Consider the following 23,160-nt stretch of genomic DNA (forward strand, 5'->3'; position numbering starts at 1 on the left):
TGCTTTATATTTTCAAATGTGCAGCAGTTGATTCCAGTTTTCATCCTTGCACTATATATACTTAAGACTAACAACAATATTTACCATCTAAATGACTAAAGTTAAGACAATACCCCAAATCCATGGCCTCCATTTTCCATAATATCTATTCCATGTCTGATATCATAGAGTAAAGCCCAAGTGTGGATAAAGGGGAAAGTCATCCACACAGGACAAACAGTCTTATAACACAACAACAGTCATCATTGCCTGATAATAAACATGTTGTTCTTGATCTTTAGGCCTTTGGTATCTTGTGTACAACTTTCTTGTAACTGTTACTATGTTTTATTTCCTGAGTGCCAAGCAACCGCATCCATTTTATTTTGTTAGAAGTTGTTATATCTTAATATGTTACATCTAAAGTGCATATGTTATGTTGTTGAGGGTGTTAATATGTTTTATTGGGCATAGTCTTGGCTTAAAGTTTGAATTTTTTGGTGATACAAGAGTGGTGAAATGGAGCATTGTATCTACTATATTGTCAAAGATAAATAGAAAGTTACATAGAAAGAGCACAGAACGAAACATTTTCAGTACGAGTTGCAAAATGTATATTATTATATTTTAAACCTGGTACAATGCATACTATATGTCACCTTACTAAAAGTTTCTGTCTTATATTTTATTCACAGAATGCTTCAAAACAACCAGCTAAGACAAGTTCCCAGTGAAGCATTTCAGAATCTGCACAACCTTCAGTCCTTGTAAGTCTTTTTTGGATTGAAAAGAAATCAGATAATGGCCCTTTTATGTTTGCAAAGTAGATTAGAGGGTATCTCTGCTGCTTTATTTTGAAGAATAGGAAATAGTAACTACTTCTAAGAGACAAACATTAATTCCAATTCAAAGCCATTAATCACTATGTGACTGTAAAATGCTACTTGGACTCTTAATTATTAAACTATTAAGATGAAAGCGGCCTGAGCCTCCTTTGGTTTAAACTTTTCCTTTGATCTCTGAAGGAGAAATGAGAGAATTCTATACAGATAACTCTTTACTGTAGCAAAGCTGGAATTTATCCACTTTTTTAAACACTGCATTCACAATATCTCATAAGAATCCAAAGGTACATCCTGCAAACAGGGACTCGGTTGTTACAGAAGAGACTTTTGAAGCATATTAAGTAGAAAATTCTAAATAACATGACAGCATCTCTGATGGTTTCTTTGTTGACTAATGTCGCACTCTGAATAAAGCATTGGAGAAGAAAACCGTAAGGCCACATTGTCTGAACAAATGCTGATATCTAGTAACTGAAAGAAGGGAAGGTTAGTGGCCATAGGAACTTTAAACAGATGTGCAGTAGTCAAGCTGATTGGCTGATAAGGGCTGTTACACAAAAGGCCCTATCTGCTGAAAGAAGGCTCTTTGCTAAAGTAAGCTCTTTGAGGAAAGAAACCGAGATTCTTTTGTTCACTAAAATTGGATTGTGCCTATTGAGGGAAAGGTGTGCACATATTCAGTTTCATGTTTTTTGCAGGGTTGCAGTCTTCTGCCTACCAGGTGCTTCTTTCTGAAGCATCCAGTTTACAATTGTATTTTAACTGTTACTCTAATTATGTACCTAAATACCAAAAAGGTAATGTTTTAAATTCCATAACAGAAAAGAAAAACTTAGCAAAACAAAGAATCTTTATAAAGCATAAAGGTGGCAATTTTGGCATTAGTTTATGTCTGACATTATTTTGTCATGTGAGTCTTTATCTTTGTTATGGGTTATATCACCTGTGCTTAGTTAATGGAGACATCAGGACTATAAACCCTACTTGGGCCTTTGTTGCCATAAAAAATGGGATGTTAAATAGCACTTCTTTTTCTTTTGCTACAGGGACATTTAATTCCTCTTGGTGTTCAAGGTTTTGATAAGTATTATGCCATGCAGTTAAGAAATTGTTTCTTTAAAGTAGTCCCCTGTTTGTTATTATAGGGGTATAACAGGGATGTAACAAAATAAGATAAGGAATTCAAAGTTTGAAAGCTGATAACCATGATGGCTAACTTCTACCTAATCACAAGTCTTCTAAATTATTATATTGCATGTCTGCAAGTTATATGATGGGGGTCTGCCTGCAAATAAAACATTTTAGTTATGCTTCTACAAAAAAGTACAATGTGTCTGAGTCAAATCCTACCTCAAGGGTTCATTTTGGGCCTATTTAAAAAAGCCTCTAATGAGAAAACAATTTTCCAAATGGATGATTAGAGGAGTGTTCCAAAATGTTATACAGTAGTATGTTGTTTTTGATGACTACAGAGTATATTCTGTAATGGCCTAATATTATGAGTAATGCATTCTACAAAACAGATAGACCAAGGAAACATTTTTCTGTCTCTGGTGAACAGAGTAGTTATATGTCTGCCAGAGACTCATGTCAGAAAACTATGTCCCTAAAGCAAAATGTCAACACGAGAAATTACACAAATTACTACCATACAGCTGAAGAATTTGCAGACCTCCCTGTAAGTGGAAGTTGCACCAAAAGAGGTGTATAACTACTCAAGCAAGAAGCCTATTAATGTAAATAGTGATTAAATTCAATGCCAGGCTTCAAGATGTGTACCCTGTACCCCAAAAGAACTCTAGATAAACAATCAATGAATCGATAGGGTTCAAGTTCATATTGCTTTGCACTTTTCAGTTTCAAGCCTTTTGACACCATTTTGCTTCTGTTTTTTATCACAGGAAGCAAATGTAACCTAATCATGCTATTGATGTCAAGGCAAACATTCTGGCAGTGATAGCAGTACAAACACTAAGGCAGAGATGGCTGAATCTGATGTAAACCATCTGACAATAGTTTGTCATGTAGTGTGATTAGAGTTTGGCATAGCACTAGAAATAAATGTAGTTATATTGTCTGACTTCTTCATTTAAAAGATGTTTCCTTACGGTGGTAACAGCTTCAGAAAGGCAGACTAACTATTTTTGAAAGTGTTGTTTCTTTGTACATCTAAATATACTTTTGCATTTATTTATAATATAACTGACTTAAGAATGCTATTGCACTATTGAACATTGCTGCTCTGCTTAGACAAAGTTATAACAAATCTCTATACTTTTTAGTAACGTTGTATGCTCGCATAATCCAGTGTAACTTCAGATGATTAATTAGAATTAGTTTTTTGTCCTCTCATTCTATGAAGCCATACCACTGTTGAAAGAAGGGAGAACTTACATGTATAAAACATGAATTAAAGGCCCATATGTGTCTGTCTGTCTATCTATCTGTCTTATCTCTCTCTCTCTTTCTCTCTCTCTCTCTCTATATATATATATATATATATATATATATATATATTTGTAACTATACATACATACATAAAAAAGAGATCCCTGTGTGTGTGTGTGTGTGTGTGTGTGTGTGTGTGTGTGTGTGTGTGTGTGTGTGTGTGTGTGTGTGTGTGTGTAAACCATAGGGTAAAAAGGTCACACAGGCATACCATTCAGTAAACACTATAAGAAAATCTGAGCCAAGCTAGAGTTTTCACTGTGTAATACCTTAAAACTCTTGTACTGAAGGCTCATGGGATATATGTACATGACCCCTTAAGGACATGCAGTGTTTCAGCTATATGGCTTTTGAATTAATTGATTGATTTATTTATTGACATTTGTTTACTAGGAAAGTCTGACAGGGTAATAGTTACCCATTTTCAGTGGAGACCTGGGCAGAAAATCACCAGAGAGTTAAATAACATAAAAAAACACTAGTACAAATGTAATTAAAAAGCATGCATACACGTGTTTTGTAGTGGAATACATAGGATACAATAAAACATGAGGAGACACCACTGGTGTAAAAATAAAAAGAAACAAAAAAATGACAATTAAATATGACTATCAGTATCTACAAAAGTATTAGAAGTATAGTCTACTACGGTAGGAAATAAAAATAAAAAGAAACAAGTCTGCCTAAAGAGTGAGGAGAGGGAAGGTGTTGAAAGGTAGAGACAGTATGGTGAGAGGTTAAGTAAGTAAGAATGTAAAGTACTTGTTAATAGAGATAATACAGGTGAGGTGGATGGGTATAGTCTTGAATCAGTGAGAAATTCTTTGCGAGAGGACTTGAATACATGGAAGCTAGATATAGGCCTGATTGAATTTGGGATAGAGTTCCATAGTTTGGATATGTATTGTGAGTATAAACTTTGACCCATACTTTTTTTTGTTCATTGATTTCAAGCAGGTTTTTGTCTTGAGAGCTCAGAGGGTGATTTGGGAGATAGTGATGAAGTACTGAGGAGATAGAAGGGCAAGTAGAGGGGGTATATAGTATATTATGGGTTAGAAGAAGTTGTGCATGGGCTAGTTGATGAGGGAGTTCTAACCACATGAGAACATATAATGAATGATATGTTTTATGTGGCAGGTTAGCTGCCAATCAAGCTATTTTATTAGAGCATTACTGCTACTGTTATTTAAGAGAGAAATATAGATGTTAGTCAGAATAGGTGAGCCATAGAGAAGAGAGAGTAAAAGGTAAATGTTAGCTATGCTGATTATGCCTGAAGGACTAAGGAATTGCTTTGCTCTATGTAGTATACCTAGCTTTTGATGAGTTATTTTTGTACAGTTTTGTATGTGAAGATCAAACTTTAAGTTTTCATCTATGGTGATGCCAAACAATCTGGTATGGGTAACTACGTTTATAGCTGTATTCTTTAAAGAGGTAATGTGGAAGTTACTTTTAGCACTGACACGGGACTTTGGAAAACAGTAGTGATTTAGTCTTTTTGGGATTAAGTAAAAATTAAGTAAAAATTAGTTTTGATCTAACCACAGTCTGACTGAGTTGATAGCATTTTGTGTCCTGGACTGTAGTTGTAGTGGGCTGTCAGATGAGCAGATGAGAAAAAAGTCATCTGCATACTGAATAAGACAAGCTTGCTGAGAGGAGGTATCTACATTGGCTGGACATCATGCAATTCCCAAAATCCCTCTAAACACAATCTGTACGGCTTCACCCAGCTCATACAGACCCCTATCAGGATTAATAAATCATCCAATAAACATTCCATACTCGAATGGATCTTAACAAACAAAGCAAACCACTCCCTTCACTCAGGCTGCCTTCCAAACTGCCTCAGTGACCATCTTCTGACCTACTTAATCAGACAAAGAGCTAGCTCAAAGGAACAAACTATTTATCAACAAATAAGGAACACAAAGCAATTTAACCCCATTAATTTCACCAACTCCAAAAAGCACTGCAACTGGCTGCCACTTAAACATCTTCTCCTGGAAGATGCTGTCCATCACTTTAACAATACCTTCCTTACTATCTTATACTCACAAGCTCCCACCAGGACCATAAGAGTAAAATTCAGCCATGCCCCATGACTAAAAAAAGAAACTAGATAATTTCTAATGACAAGAGACAAAGCCTGGGATAAATGGTATAAAACTAAATGCAATGTTACAAAACAAAATTACCGTGAACTTAGAAACAAAGCCAAGAAACAAATTAAGCAAGACAAAATAAACTACTACACTGATATTCAAACCAAATACCAACATAACCTGCAAAAATTCTGGCCAGCAGTAAACAACCTACTCCAACCAGGAAAAACTATTACCAGCCAACCTTCTTCTTCTTTTGGCTTTTGCCCGGTTAGGGGTCGCCACAGCGGATCACCTGTCCACTCATGATTGGCAGTGGAGTTTTACAGTATCAAGTTGGCAGCCCGGCGCCGAACCTTCCACTGAAGGCACACACACACCCGGTCACACCTAGGGCCAATGTAGAGTGTCCAATCCACTTACAGCATGTCTTTGGGAAGAAACTGGAGCACCCGGAGGAAACCCACGCGACCACAGGGAGGACATGCAGACTCTGCACAGAAGGCACCCCAGCTGAGGATTGAACCGGAGAACCTCTTGCTGTGAGGCGGCAATGCTAACTGCTGCACCACCATGGCTGCCAACCTACTACTGCTAATAATGAAGAGAATATTGCTACCCAATACAATAAATACATTACTGAAACTATATTAGCCCTCTCTAACAAACAGTCACCCTCCCCAAATCCAGTTACTCCTAGTCTACAGACAATAATTCCTTCTCCCTTTTACCTGTATCAACTGTAGCAATAAAAAAATTGCTTAAGATATTTAAGCCTACTACCCTAGCTGCAGACAGCCTACCAGCAGAGTTTCTAAAACTAACAGCAGAAGCAGTATCTTGCCCAGTGTCAATACTTATTAACAGATCCGTAGTAAAACACCATGTCCCAACCATTTGGAAGACTTCCAACATACTTCCACTTCACAAAGGAGGTAGCTCTGCAGATCTAGCTGACTACCATCCAATTGCAATATTATCCCCTCTGTCTAAAATACGTGAAAGAATTGTGCACACACAAGTTATGGAATACCTACAAGCAAACAATCTACTATCCCACACACAGCACGGTTTCCGTCCCCATCACAGTACAACTACTGCCTTATTATCTTTCACCAACACAATACACTATCATAGAAACTGTCACAAATATGTATCCTCCATAGTCTTAGACCTATCTAAAGTATTTGACATGGTTTCGCACAACAAACTTCTAACCACACTTCTTCTCAACCTACTCTTGCCTGATTCCAAGACTACCTTACTGGATGGCAGTAAGCAGTACGTTGGCAAGGAAGTCAATCACCCTTTCTTCCTGTGACCCTAGGTGTTCCCCAAGGCTCCATATTAGTTCTCCTACTTTTCTCAGTATTCACAAATAACCTCCATAGCTCAACTCCACAGGCCTCTGTCATCCAATATGCAGATGACTCCACAGTTATATGTGCGTCCCCTATCATTCAAGAACTACAATCACTTACACAAGAATCCTTTCTAGCAGTAGAAACCTGGCTAACAAACTCCCACCTTATCCTGAACCCCAAGAAAACCAAACTTATGCTGTTCCACCCCACTAAAACTTCTGCATCCCTCCCCTCTTTTAATATTATAGCAAAATAACAACACCATCATCACACCCACTTATCACAGTAAGCTACTGGTGGTTGAAATAGATAACTTGAGATTTGACATCCACATATCTCAAACAATAAAAAAGTACACAAAAAGCTAGGTATACTATACAGGAGCAAACTCTACCTCACAAAAAACACAAAAGCCACTATAGCTCAAAGCCATTTAATCTCAACTCTACTGTACGCAGCACCCATACTTACAAACCTAAAAAAATTTGATCTAGCAAAACTAGAGACATGCTATAATAAAATTGCTAGATTTGCCACCCACTGAAACTGTAGGTCACATCACTGTACAGCACTCGAGCAGCTCAACTGGCTAGAGCCTCCTCAACTCCTGCTATATAGTCAGCTAGCCATGGCCCTGAAAATAGGCTGTCATAAAGAGAACACACCTGACCTACATAACCTACTACAGCCATACTCCAGTACTAGAACTCTACGATCCAGTAACAAAACCCTGATAAAAATCACCACTGCTAACAATCAGGCTGGTGAATCCCTCTTCTCCAAGTATATAGCTAAACTTTGGAATGCACTACCTCCCAACATAACATCCACCACATCCTCAGCACAGTTCAAATTACTGCTAAAACTCCCACAGCCAATAAATGGCTATGTCCATGTACTGCAGCCTATTAATCTACCTATTCCTAATGCCCTGTAACTACTGCTTCTATGTTGACTAAATCTCAACACCACCACTTAATACTAAGGTGTTCAAACTCTAATGACTATGAAATACTAATAAGTAAGTAACTTACTGTTGACAAACTGTCTCATACCTGCAAATCTCTCATCATGCTTCTTTGATTACATAAGAATATAAAGTCATTGTTAACTATGCCTGTATGTGAAACCTTGTACATTTACTATCATTTACTATCATCTACTACTATGTCTGTATAAACACTGTACTCAAGTCTTTTGTTAACTGTATGTGTTTTTTTTTTTTGTGTGCATCTTTTTTCCCCCGGGCCTCCGCTGAAAAAGGACCTGTGTCCAGTCGGACTTTCCCGGTTATCAAATGTAAAATAAAATTAAATAAATAAATAAATAATATATATGTTGCTGATGAAAATGTTAAAGATCAGTAGACTGAGAATAGAGCCTTGAGGACACCCGTTTTAACTAGAAGAAAAGGAGAGCAGAAGAAAACAGTTCAACAGCTTGCTATCTTTCAGATATGTCGTTAGAGAACTGCAAAAGGCTTGGTTGGTATAGAAACACCCAGCGGGGGCATGTGACTCAGACGTTTCTCATGTGACACTGCCTCAAAGGCTTTGAGAGATCTAGAAAAACAGAAGAGCTAAACCTTCCTTGTTCTATAGGCTTATTAATGGTGTGAGAAAAGTTGAACAGAGTTGTAGTAGTGCTATGGCCTGGTCATAAACCATGTTGTGCTGGGGTTAGATCATTTTCCAGGATCTTATAAAGGACAGAGTACAAAGGATTAGTCTAGGTAAAATCACTTTAGCTAACAGATCTAGGAGATTCTGTCTCTGATACCCTCCTTGTGGGAAAAATAAAGATGCCTTGTTGAAGTTTCAAGTAGTTTTTTCAGTTAAGTAGGTAGATGGATAAGTGTTCTTCTGAGATAGATTCTGGGTAATTTGCTTCTCGATGAGGTTTAACAACTCCTTGTATACATCTAATGTTTGATAGGTTTTGTCTTTCTGCTATTGTTTCCATACTTATTTATATGTTTTTGCATAATTTATGTAGAATGATTCAGCCATGGACTTTAAGTATTTTTTACTCTTTTATTTCTAGTAAAGGCAAGGGTATTTAAGGTGTTCATGAATATGTTGTTGAATTTGTTAACAGCTTCATTTAGGGGTAGAGTTTTGAGTGGAGAGCAGTTGATGGATTTAAGTAGATTATTGAGTGTATTAGGATGAAAGAAAGATTTTGTGTAATTCTGTATTGATTTTTTTTTTTTTAGCTGGTGGGTGATTTCTCTATTGGTGAATATAGGGTGATGGTCACAAGGGAATCGGGTAGTCCCCCTGAGATAGCATACTTCCTTACTGGGGTCAAGACAAGTATCCAGTCAAGGTTCGAATTTTTATAATTTGCTTTGTTGAGTCGAGTAGAGAACGAGAACAGCTGTTTGAACCCATACAAGTTAAGACGGATAGCTAGGGTGTTAGAATTCGCAGATAACCAGTCAGTGTTAACATCACCTAAGATAATGGATTCATTAGTTGTTGTTGTTTGTCTTTCGACTTTTCCCGGTTAGGGGTTGGCACAGCAGAACTCCAGTCCGCTAATGATTGGCAGTAGATTTTTACGTGCTGGCTTGCCGGGCCTAACGCACAACCTTCAATGAAGGAACGCCCATTCATGCATGTCGCCACACAGAAGACGCTCTAACTGAGAATCGAACGGGCAACGTCTAACTGTGAGGCGACAACACTACCGCAGCACCACCACCGCAGTTATAATGGATTCATTAGTAATATTTGCAATTATCCAGCAAATAATTTCTTCTAATAAGCTAATATTATTACCTGGCTGTATGTAGAGGGCAACTATACAAAGCTTCTTATGTTTATTAACATTGAGAAGAGAGATAAGTCGTTCTGCATTTCGGAAGGTTGGTATGTTAGTTTTGAGAAACTTAGACAATTATATACAATTGCAATGCCTCACCCTTTTCTGTAGTATTTTGCATTGAATTGTATTGTAGCCAGGAGATAGAATTTCAGAATCTTTTATATTTCATTTTAGCCATGTTTCAGTAATGACAGTAATATCTGGTGAGTATTGAAGCCAGCCTTGAAGGTCTGTAACTTTGGTTACAATGTTATGATTGTTAATAGAAATAATGAAAAGTTTTGTGGGTTTTGTATAGGAGTTAGTGGCAGAAGATGGTGAAATGGATGTTTCTGAGGGGCTGGGGTTGGAATCGATGTCACCACAAAGACTGATTTCAGAGAAGAGAGAATTAAGATTAGTTTTTTTTTTTTTTTTATAAAGTATATGAATTTATTCCAGGTTATGTCAAAGTTAATTAAATGCTTAAATGTTTTGTATTTGAAAAGGTTTTACATCTAATAATTTGAGGAAATAGATATGAAGGAGGGTTTAGCCTGACTACAGGTATGGTGAGTGGAAGTATGTGAGTGTGAATAGTGTGAATAAACTGTGAAAATTGCATGGTACTGAAGTCTTTTTATCTGGGCTAATCCTTTATACTCTGTTTTTTGTTTCCCCTGTCACCCTCTAGATCACAGGTGGGATACCAGACTTGACTTGAAACTTCTGGATTACCTGTTATTGGATCTTAGAAATGTGGGGACAGATGACAATTGGTCTAAAGTTAGAGATTTCAAAGGAGTTATCTCCTTTATGGAGGGGAATAGTGGTACAGAGTAAGGTGACATATAATGAAACAATGGTAAGTAGTAATGTGACGTAATGAAACAATGGTAGGGAGTAAGGTGACATATAATGAAACAATGGTAGGTAGTAAGGTGACATATAATGAAACAATGGTAGGTAGTAAGGTGATATATAATGAAACAATGGTAGGTAGCAAGTTGACATGTAATAAAACAATGGTACTTAGTAAGGTGACGTATAATGAACAATGGTAGGTAGTAAGGTGACATGTAATGAAACAATGGCAGGTAGTAAGGTGACACAATGAAACAATGGTAGGTAGTAAGGTAATGAAACAATGGTATGTAGTAAGGTGACACATAATGAAACAATGCTAGGTAGTAAGGTGACGTAATGAAACAATGGTAGGTAGTAAGGTGACACATAATGAAACAATGGTAGGCAGTAAGGTGACACATAATGAAACAATGGTAGATAGTAAGGTGATGTAATGAAACAATGGTAGGGACTAAGGTGATATGTAATGAAATAATGGTAGGTAGTAAGGTGACATTTAATGAAACAATGGTAGGGAGCAAGGCGACATTTAATGAAACAATGGTAGGTAGTAAGGTGACATATAATGAAACAATGGTAGGTAGTAAGGTGACATTTAATGAAACAATAGTAGGTAGTAAGGTGACATTTAATGAAACAATGGTAGGTAGTAAGGTGACATATAATTAAACAATGGTAGGTAGTAAGGTGACATGGAATGAAACAATGATAGGTAGTTCGATGACATGTAATGAAACAATAGTAGGTAGGAAGGTGACGTAAAGAAACAGTAGATAGTAAGGTGACATGTAATGAAACAATGGTAGGTAATAAAGAAACAGTAGATAGTAAGGTGACATGTAATGAAACAATGGTAGGTAATAAAGTGACAAATAAAGAAACAATGGTAGGTAGTAAGGTGACATGTAGTGAAACAATGGTAGGGAGTTAGGTGACATAATGTAACAATGGTAGGTAGTAAAGTGACATGTAATGAACCAATGGTAGGTAGCAAGATGACATCTAATGAAACAATGGTAGATAGTAAGGTGACATATAAAAAAACAATGGTAAGTAGTAAGGTGACATAATGAAACAATGGTAGGTAGTAAGGTGACACATAATGAAACAATGGCAGGCATTAAGGTGACATATAATGAAACAATGGAAGGTAGTAAGGTGATGTAATGAAACAATGGTAGGTAGTAAGGTGACATATAAGGAAACAATGGTAAGTAGTAAGGTGACACATAATGAAACAATGGTAGATGGTAAGGTGCCATAATGAATCAATGGTAGGTAGTAAGGTGACATGTAATGAAACAATGGTAGGTAGTAAGGTGACATGTAATAAATCAATGATAGGTGCTAAGGTGACATGTAATAAAACAATGGTAGGTAGTAAGGTGACATGTAATGAAACAATGGTAGGGAGTAAGGTGACATGTAATGAAACAATGGTAGAGAGAAAGGTGACGTAATGTAACAATGGTAGGGAGTAAAATGACATAAAGAAACAATGGTAGGGATTAAGGTGATGTGTAATGAAACAATGGTAGGGAGTTAGGTGATGTAATGTAACACTGGTAGGTAGTAAGTGACATGTAATGACGCAATGGTAGGTAGCAAGGTGACATCTAATGAAACAATGGTAGGTAGTAAGGGGACATATAATGAAACAATGGTAGGTAGTAAGGTGACATATAATGAAACAATGGTAGGTAGTAAGGTGACATGTAATGAAATAATGGTAGGGAGTTAGGTGATGTAATGTAACAAAAGTAGGGAGTAAGGTGACATATAATGAAACAAAGGTAGGTAGTAAGGTGACATATAATGAAACAGTGGTAGGTAGTAAGGTGACACGTAATAAAACAATGGTAGGCAGTAAGGTGACATGTAATGAAACAATGGTAGGTAGTAAGGTGACATATAATGAAACAAAAGTAGGTAGTAAGGTGACATATAATGAAACAATGGTAGGTAGTAATGTGACATAATGAAACAATGGTAGGTAGTAAGGTGATATGCAGTGAAACAATGGTCGGTAGTAAGGTGACACAATGAAACAATGGTACATAGTAAGGTGACGTATAATGAAACAATGGTACGTAGTAAGGTGACATGTAGGGAATAAGATGACATGTAATGAAACAATAGTAGGTAGTAAGGTTACATGTAATGAAACAATGGTAGGTAGTAAGGTGACACAATGAAACAATGGTAGGTAGTAAGGTGACACATAATGAAGCAATGGCAGGCAGTAAGGTGACATGTAATGAAACAATGGCAGGTAGTAAGGTGACACATAATGAAACAATAGTAGGCAGTAAGGTGACATGGAATGAAACAATGGTAAGTAGTAAGGTGATGTAATGAAACAATGGTAGAGACTAAGGTGATATGTAATGAAATAATGGTAGGTAGTAAGGTGAATGTAATGAAACAATGGTAGGGAGCAAGGGGACATTTAATGAAACAATGGTAGGTAGTAAGGTGACATGGAATGAAACAATGGTAGGTAGTATGATGACATATAATGAAACAATAGTAGGTAGGAAGGTGACATAATGAAACAGTAGGTAGTAAGGTGACATGTAATGAAACAATGGTAGGTAATCAGGTGACAAATAAAGAAACAATGGTAGGTAGTAAGGTGACGTAGTGAAACAATGGTAGGGAGTTAGGTGACATGTAATGAAACAATGGTAGGTAGCAAGATGACATCTAATGAAACAATGGTAGGGAGTAAGGTGACATATAATGAAACAATGGTAGGTAGTAAGGTGACATATAATGAAACAATGGTAGGTAGTAAGGTGACATGTAATGAAACAATGGTAGGGAATAAGGTGAAATGTAATGAAACAATAGTAGGTAGTAAGGTGACGTAATGAAACAATGGTAGGTAGAAAGGTGACACATAATAAAACAATGGTAGGGAGTAAGGTGACATACAATGAAACAATGGTAAGTAGTAAGGTGACATATAATGAAGCACTGGTAGGTAGTAAGGTGACGTAATGAAACAATGGTAGGGAGTAAGGTGACATGTAATGAAACAATGGTAGGGAGTAAGCTGATGTAATGAAACAATGGTAGGTAGTAAGGTGACATATAATGAAACAATGGTAGGTAGTAAGGTGACGTAATGAAACAATGTTGTGATATAATGAAACAATGGTAGGTACTAAGGTGACACATAATGAAACAATGGTAGGTAGTAAGGTGACGTAATGAAACAATGGTAGGTAGTAAGGTGACACATAATGAAACAATGGTAGGTAGTAATGTGTTGTAATGAAACAATGGTAGGTAGTAAGGTGACACATAATGAAACAATGGCAGGCAGTAAGGAGTCATATAATGAAACAATGGTAGGTAGTAAGGTGACATGAAATGAAACAATGGTAGGTAGTAAGGTGACACAGAATGAAACAATGGTAGGTAGTAAGGTGACATATAATGAAACTATGGTAGGTAGTAAGGTGACATATAATGAAACAATGGAAGGTAGTAAGGTGACACATAATGAAACAATGGTAGGTAGTATGGTATCATAATGAATCAATGGTAGGTAGTAAGGTGACACATAATGAAACAACAGCAGGCAGTGAGGTGACATATAATGAAACAATGGTAGGTAGTAAAGTGATGTAATGAAACCATGGTAGGTAGTAAGGTGACATATAATGAAACAATGGTAGGTAGTAAAGTGACACATAATAAAACAATTTTAGGTAACAATGTGACATATAATGAAATAATGGAAGGTGGTAAGGTGACACATAATGAAACAATGGTAGGTAGTAAGGTGCCATAATGAGTCAATGGTAGGTAGTAAGGTGACACAGAATGAAACAATGGTAGGTAGTAAGGTGACATGTAATGAAATAATGGTAGGAAGTAAGCTGACATGTAATGAAACAATGGTAAGGAATAAGGTGAAATGTAATGAAACAATAGTAGGTAGTAAGGTAATGAAACAATGGTAGGTAGTAAGGTGACACATAATAAAACAATGGTAGGTAGTAAGGTGACATATAATGAAACAATGGTAGGTAGTAAGGTGACATATAATGAAACAATGGAAGGTAGTAAGGTGACACATAATGAAACAATGGTAGGTAGTATGGTGTCATAATGAATCAATGGTAGGTAGTAAGGTGACACATAATGAAACAATGGCAGGCAGTGAGGTGACATATAATGAAACAATGGTAGGTAGTAAAGTGGTGTAATGAAACCATGGTAGGTAGTAAGGTGACATGTAATGAAACAATGGTAGGTAGTAAGGTGACGTACTGAAACAATGGTAGGTAGTAAGGTGACATGTAATGAAACAATGGTAGGTAGTAAGGTGACATATAATGAAACAATGGTAGGTAGTAAGTTGACATGTAATAAAACAATGGTAGGTAGTATGGTGACGTAATAAAACAATGGTAGGGAGTAAGGTGACATAAAATGAAACAATGGTAGGTAGTAAAGTGACATGTAATGAAATAATGGTAGGGAGTTAGATGACGTAATGTAACAATGGTAGGTAGTAAGGTGACATGTAATGAAACAATGGTAGGCAGTAAGGTGATGTAATGTAACAAAGGTATGGAGTAAGGTGACATATAATGAAACAAAGGTAGGGAGTAAAGTGACATATAATGAAACAATGGTAGGTAGTAAGGTGACACGTAATGAAACAATGGTAGGCAGTAAGGTGACATGTAATGAAACAATGGTAGATAGTAAGCTGACATATAATGAAACAAAGGTAGGGAGTAAGGTGACATATAATGAAACAATGGTAGGTAGTAATGTGACGTAATGAAACAATGGTAGGTGGTAAGGTGATATGCAATGAAACAATGGTAGGTAGCAAGTTGACATGTAATAAAACAATGGAACGTAGTAAGGTGACATATAATGAAACAATGGTAGGTAGTAAGGTGACGTAATGAAACAACAGTAGGGAATAAGATGATGTAATGAAACAATAGTAGGTAGTAAGGTGATGTAATGAAACAATGGTAGTTAGTAAGGTGACACAATGAAACAGTGGTAGGTAGTAAGGTGACACATAATGAAACAATGATAGGCAGAAGGTGACATGTAATGAAACAATGGTAGGTAATAAGGTGACACATAATGAAACAAGAGTAGGCAGTAAGGTGACATGGAATGAAACAATGTTAAGTAGGAAGGTGATGTAATGAAACAAGAGTAGAGACTAAGGTGATATATAATGAAATAATGGTAGGTAGTAAGGTGAATGTAATGAAACAATGGTAGGGAGCAAGGTGACATTTAATGAAACAATGGTAGGTAGTAAGGTGACATATAATGAAACAATGGTAGGTAGTACAGTGACACGTAATGAAGCAATGGTAGGCAGTAAGGTGACATGTAATGAAACAATGGTAGATAGTAAGGTGACATATAATGAAACAATGGTAGGTAGTAAGGAGTCATATAATGAAACAATGGTAGGTAGTAAGGTGACATGTAATGAAATAATGATAGGAAGTAAGCTGACATGTAATGAAACAATGGTAGGGAATAAGGTGCAATGTAATGAAACAGTAGTTGGTAGTAAGGTGATGTAATGAAACAATGGTAGGTAGAAAGGTGACACATAATAAAACAATGGTAGGAAGTAAGGTGACATACAATGAAACAATGGTAAGTACTAAGGTGACATATAATGAAACAATGGTAGGTAGTAAGGTGACGTAATGAAACAATGGTAGGGAATAAGATGACATCTAATGAAACAGTAGGTAGTAAGGTGACATGTAATGAAACAATGGTAAGTAGTAAGGTGACACAATCAAACAATGGTAGGTAGTAAGGTGACACATAATGAAACAATGGTACGCAGTAAGGTGACATGTAATGAAACAATGGTAGGTAGTAAGATGACACATAATGAAACAATAGTAGGCAGTAAGGTGACATGGAATGAAACAATGGTAAGTAGGAAGATGACATATAATGAAACAATGGTAGGTAGTAAGGTGACATGAAATGAAACAATGGTAGGTAGTACAATGACATATAATGAAACAATAGTAGGTAGGAAAGTGACATAATGAAACAGTAGGTAGTAAGGTGATATGTAATGAAACAATGGTAGGTAATAAGGTGACAAATAAAGAAACAATGGTAGGTAGTAAGGTGACATGTAGTGAAACAATGGTAGGGAGTTAGGTGACGTAATGTAACAATGGTAGGTAGTTAGGTGACATGTAATGAAACAATGGTAGGTAGCAAGATGACATCTAATGAAACAATGGTATGGAGTAAGGTGACATATAATGAAACAATGGTAGGTAGTAAGGAGTCATATAATGAAACAATGGTAGGTAGTAAGGTGACATGTAATGAAATAATGATAGGAAGTAAGCTGACATGTAATGAAACAATGGTAGGGAATAAGGTGCAATGTAATGAAACAATAGTTGGTAGTAAGGTGACGTAATGAAACAATGGTAGGTAGAAAGGTGACACATAATAAAACAATGGTAGGGAGTAAGGTAACATACAATGGAACAATGGTAAGTACTAAGGTGACATATAATGAAACAATGGTAGGTAGTAAGGTGACGTAATGAAACAATGGTAGGGAGTAAGGTGACATGTAATGAAACAATAGTAGGGAGTAAGCTGACATGTAATGAAACAATGGTAGGTAGTAAGGTGACATGTAAGGAAACAATGGTAGGGAATAAGGTGCAATGTACTGAAACAATAGTTGGTAGTAAGGTGACGTAATGAAGCAATGGTAGGTAGAAAGGTGACACATAATGAAACAATAGTAGGTAGTAACGTGACATATAATGAAACAATGGTAGGTAGTAAGGTGACACATAATGAAACAATGGTAGGTAGTAAGGTGACATAATGAAACAATGGTAGTTAGTAAGGTGACACATAATGAAATAATGGTAGGTAGTAAGGTGACATGTAATGAAATAATGGTAGCGAGTTAGGTGATGTAATGTAACAAAGGTAGGGAGTAAGGTGACATATAATGAAACAAAGGTAGGTAGTAAGGTGACATATAATGAAACAGTGGTAGGTAGTAAGGTGACACGTAATAAAACAATGGTAGGCAGTAAGGTGACATATAATGAAACAATGGTAGGTAGTAAGGTGACATATAATGAAACAAAAGTAGGTAGTAAGGTGACATATAATGAAACAATGGTAGGTAGTAATGTGATGTAATGAAACAATGGTAGGTAGTAAGGTGATATGCAGTGAAACAATGGTAGGTAGCAAGCTGACATATAATAAAACAATGGTACATAGTAAGGTGACGTATAATGAAACAATGGTAGGTAGTAAGGTGACATGTAATGAAACAATGGTAGGGAATAAGATGACATGTAATGAAACAATAGTAGGTAGTAAGGTGACATGTAATGAAACAATGGTAGGTAGTAAGGTAACACAATGAAACAATGGTAGGTAGTAAGGTGGCACATAATGAAACAATGGCAGGCAGTAAGGTGACATGTAATGAAACAATGGCAGATAGTAAGGTGACACATAATGAAACAATAGTAGGCAGTAAGGTGACATGTAATGAAACAATGGCAGATAGTAAGGTGACACATAATGAAACAATAGTAGGCAGTAAGGTGACATGGAATGAAACAATGGTAAGTAGTAAGCTGATGTAATGAAACAATGGTAGAGACTAAGGTGATATGTAATGAAATAATGGTAGGTAGTAAGGTGAATGTAATGAAACAATGGTAGGGAGCAAGGGGACATTTAATGAAACAATGGTAGGTAGTAAGGTGACATATAATGAAACAATGGTAGGTAGTAAGGTGACATGGAATGAAACAATGGTAGGTAGTATGATGACATATAATGAAACAATAGTAGGTAGGAAGGTGACGTAATGAAACAGTAGGTAGTAAGGTGACATGTAATGAAACAATGGTAGGTAATCAGGTGACAAATAAAGAAACAATGGTAGGTAGTAAGGTGACGTAGTGAAACAATGGTAGGGAGTTAGGTGACATGTAATGAAACAATGGTAGGTAGCAAGATGACATCTAATGAAACAATGGTAGGGAGTAAGGTGACATATAATGAAACAATGGTAGGTAGTAAGGTGACATGTAATGAAATAATGGTAGGAAGTAAGCTGACATGTAATGAAACAATGGTAGGGAATAAGGTGAAATGTAATGAAACAATAGTAGGTAGTAAGGTGACGTAATGAAACAATGGTAGGTAGAAAGGTGACACATAATAAAACAATGGTAGGGCGTAAGGTGACATACAATGAAACAATGGTAAATAGTAAGGTGACATATAATGAAGCACTGGTAGGTAGTAAGGTGACGTAATGAAACAATGGTAGGGAGTAAGGTGACGTAATGAAACAATGGTAGGGAGTAAGCTGACGTAATGAAACAATGGTAGGAAGAAAGGTGACACATAATGAAACAATAGTAGGTAGTAACGTGACATATAATGAAACAATGGTAGTTAGTAAGGTGACATGTAAAAAAACAATGGTAGGGAATAAGGTGAAATGTAATGAATCAATAGTAGGCAGTAAGCTGACACATAATGAAACAATGGTAGGTAGTAAGGTGACATGTAATGAAATAATGGTAGGAAGTAAGCTGACATGTAATGAAACAATGGTAAGGAATAAGGTGAAATGTAATGAAACAATAGTAGGTAGTAAGGTGACGTAATGAAACAATGGTAGGTAGAAAGGTGACACATAATAAAACAATGGTAGGGAGTAAGGTGACATACAATGAAACAATGGTAAATAGTAAGGTGACATATAATGAAGCACTGGTAGGTAGTAAGGTGACGTAATGAAACAATGGTAGGGAGTAAGGTGACATAATGAAACAATGGTAGGGAGTAAGCTGACGTAATGAAACAATGGTAGGAAGAAAGGTGACACATAATGAAACAATAGTAGGTAGTAAGGTGACATACAATGAAACAATGGTAGGTAGTAAGGTGACATGTAAGGAAACACTGGTAGGGAATAAGGTGAAATGTAATGAATCAATAGTAGGCAGTAAGGTGACACATAATGAAACAATGGTAGGAAGAAAGGTGACACATAATGAAACAATAGTAGGTAGTAACGTGACATATAATGAAACAATGGTAGTTAGTAAGGTGACACATAATGAAACAATGGTAGGTAGTAAGGTGACGTAATGAAACAATGGTAGGTAGTAAGGTGACACATAATGAAACAATGGTAGGTAGTAATGTGTTGTAATGAAACAATGGTTGGTAGTAAGGTGACACATAATGAAACAATGGCAGGCAGTAAGGAGACATATAATGAAACAATGGTAGGTAGTAAGGTGACATGAAATGAAACAATGGTAGGTAGTAAGGTGACACATAATGAAACAATGGTAGGTAGTAAGGTGACATATAATGAAACAATGGTAGGTAGTAAGGTGACATATAATGAAACAATGGTAGGTAGTAAGGTGACACATAATGAAACAATGGTAGGTAGTATGGTGTCATAATGAATCAATGGTAGGTAGTAAGGTGACACATAATAAAACAATGGCAGGCAGTAACGTGACATATAACGAAACAATGGTAGGTAGTAAAGTGATGTAATGAAACAATGGTAGGTAGTAAGGTGACATATAATGAAACAATGGTAGGTAGTAAAGTGACACATAATAAAACAATAGTAGGTAGTAATGTGACATATAATGAAATAATGGAAGGTGGTAAGGTGACACATAATGAAACAATGGTAGGTAGTAAGGTGCCATAATGAGTCAATGGTAGGTAGTAAGGTGACACAGAATGAAACAATGGTAGGTAGTAAGGTGACATGTAATGAAATAATGGTAGGAAGTAAGCTGACATGTAATGAAACAATGGTAGGGAATAAGGTGCAATGTAATGAAACAATAGTAGGTAGTAAGGTGACATAATGAAACAATGGTAGGTAGAAAGGTGACACATAATAAAACAATGGTAGGCAGTAAGGTGACATATAATGAAACTATGGTAGGTAGTAAGGTGACATATAATGAAACGATGGAAGGTAGTAAGGTGACACATAATGAAACAATGGCAGGCAGTGAGGTGACATATAATGAAACAATGGTAGGTAGTAAAGTGATGTAATGAAACCATGGTAGGTAGTAAGGTGACATGTAGTGAAACAATGGTAGGTAGTAAGGTGACGTACTGAAACAATGGTAGGTAGTAAGGTGACATGTAATAAAACAATGGTAGGTAGTAAGATGACATATAATGAAACAATGGTAGGTAGAAAGGTGACACATAATAAAACAATGGTAGGCAGTAAGGTGACATATAATGAAACTATGGTAGGTAGTAAGGTGACATATAATGAAACAATGGAAGGTAGTAAGGTGACACATAATGAAACAATGGTAGGTAGTATGGTGTCATAATGAATCAATGGTAGGTAGTAAGGTGACACATAATGAAACAATGGCAGGCAGTGAGGTGACATATAATGAAACAATGGTAGGTAGTAAAGTGATGTAATGAAACCATGGTAGGTAGTAAGGTGACATGTAATGAAACAATGGTAGGTAGTAAGGTGACGTACTGAAACAATGGTAGGTAGTAAGGTGACATGTAATAAAACAATGGTAGGTAGTAAGATGACATATAATGAAACAATGGTAGGTAGTAAGGTGACATATAATGAAACAAAAGTAGGTAGTAAGGTGACATATAATGAAACAGTGGTAGGTAGTAAGGTGACACGTAATAAAACAATGGTAGGCAGTAAGGTGACATGTAATGAAACAATGGTAGGTAGTAAGGTGACATATAATGAAACAAAAGTAGGTAGTAAGGTGACATATAATGAAACAATGGTAGGTAGTAATGTGACGTAATGAAACAATGGTAGGTAGTAAGGTGATATGCAGTGAAACAATGGTAGGTAGCAAGCTGACATGTAATAAAACAATGGTACATAGTAAGGTGACGTATAATGAAACAATGGTAGGTAGTAAGGTGACATGTAATGAAACAACGGTAGGGAATAAGATGACGTAATGAAACAATAGTAGGTAGTAAGGTGACATGTAATGAAACAATGGTAGGTAGTAAGGTGACACAATGAAACAATGGTAGGTAGTAAGGTGACACATAATGAAACAATGGCAGGCAGTAAGGTGACATGTAATGAAACAATGGCAGATAGTAAGGTGACACATAATGAAACAATAGTAGGCAGTAAGGTGACATGGAATGAAACAATGGTAAGTAGTAAGGTGATGTAATGAAACAATGGTAGAGACTAAGGTGATATGTAATGAAATAATGGTAGGTAGTAAGGTGAATGTAATGAAACAATGGTAGGGAGCAAGGGGACATTTAATGAAACAATGGTAGGTAGTAAGGTGGCATATAATGAAACAATGGTAGGTAGTAAGGTGACATGGAATGAAACAATGGTAGGTAGTATGATGACATATAATGAAACAATAGTAGGTAGGAAGGTGACGTAATGAAACAGTAGGTAGTAAGGTGACATGTAATGAAACAATGGTAGGTAATCAGGTGACAAATAAAGAAACAATGGTAGGTAGTAAGGTGACGTAGTGAAACAATGGTAGGAGTTAGGTGACATGTAATGAAACAATGGTAGGTAGCAAGATGACATCTAATGAAACAATGGTAGGGAGTAAGGTGACATATAATGAAACAATGGTAGGTAGTAAGGTGACATGTAATGAAATAATGGTAGGAAGTAAGCTGACATGTAATGAAACAATGGTAGGGAATAAGGTGAAATGTAATGAAACAATAGTAGGTAGTAAGGTGACGTAATGAAACAATGGTAGGTAGAAAGGTGACACATAATAAAACAATGGTAGGGAGTAAGGTGACATACAATGAAACAATGGTAAATAGTAAGGTGACATATAATGAAGCACTGGTAGGTAGTAAGGTGACGTAATGAAACAATGGTAGGGAGTAAGGTGACATGTAATGAAACAATGGTAGGGAGTAAGCTGACATAATGAAACAATGGTAGGTAGTAAGGTGACATATAATGAAACAATGGTAGGTAGTAAGGTGACATGTAAAAAAACAATGGTAGGGAATAAGGTGAAATGTAATGAATCAATAGTAGGCAGTAAGCTGACACATAATGAAACAATGGTAGGAAGAAAGGTGACACATAATGAAACAATAGTAGGTAGTAACGTGACATATAATGAAACAATGGTAGTTAGTAAGGTGACACATAATGAAACAATGGTAGGTAGTAAGGTGACGTAATGAAACAATGGTAGGTAGTAAGGTGACACATAATGAAACAATGGTAGGTAGTAATGTGTTGTAATGAAACAATGGTAGGTAGTAAGGTGACACATAATGAAACAATGGCAGGCAGTAAGGAGACATATAATGAAACAATGGTAGGTAGTAAGGTGACATGAAATGAAACAATGGTAGGTAGTAAGGTGACACAGAATGAAACAATGGTAGGTAGTAAGGTGACATATAATGAAACTATGGTAGGTAGTAAGGTGACATATAATGAAAAAATGGAAGGTAGTAAGGTGACACATAATGAAACAATGGTAGGTAGTATGGTATCATAATGAATCAATGGTAGGTAGTAAGGTGACACATAATGAAACAATGGCAGGCAGTGGGGTGACATATAATGAAACAATGGTAGGTAGTAAAGTGATGTAATGAAACAATGGTAGGTAGTAAGGTGACATATAATGA

General features: G+C 36.3%; 1 protein-coding gene across 3 annotated transcripts in view; it reads left to right on the top strand.

Annotated features, from left to right (window-relative positions):
• The window catches only part of LGR5 (leucine rich repeat containing G protein-coupled receptor 5), a 1,626,452-nt gene that overhangs the window by 811,854 nt on the left and 791,438 nt on the right, over positions 1-23,160 (top strand). For all 3 annotated transcript variants that reach the window (XM_044087987.1, XM_044087988.1, XM_044087989.1), the window contains exon 4: positions 675-746. In XM_044087987.1, the coding sequence (XP_043943922.1) occupies positions 675-746 (72 nt within the window). The remainder of the gene's footprint in view (positions 1-674; positions 747-23,160) is intronic.

Source organism: Protopterus annectens, chromosome 11.part0, assembly GCF_019279795.1.
Source record: "Protopterus annectens isolate FY-2018-M chromosome 11.part0, PAN1.0, whole genome shotgun sequence".
In the NCBI taxonomy this organism is placed as follows: Eukaryota; Metazoa; Chordata; order Ceratodontiformes; family Protopteridae; genus Protopterus; species Protopterus annectens.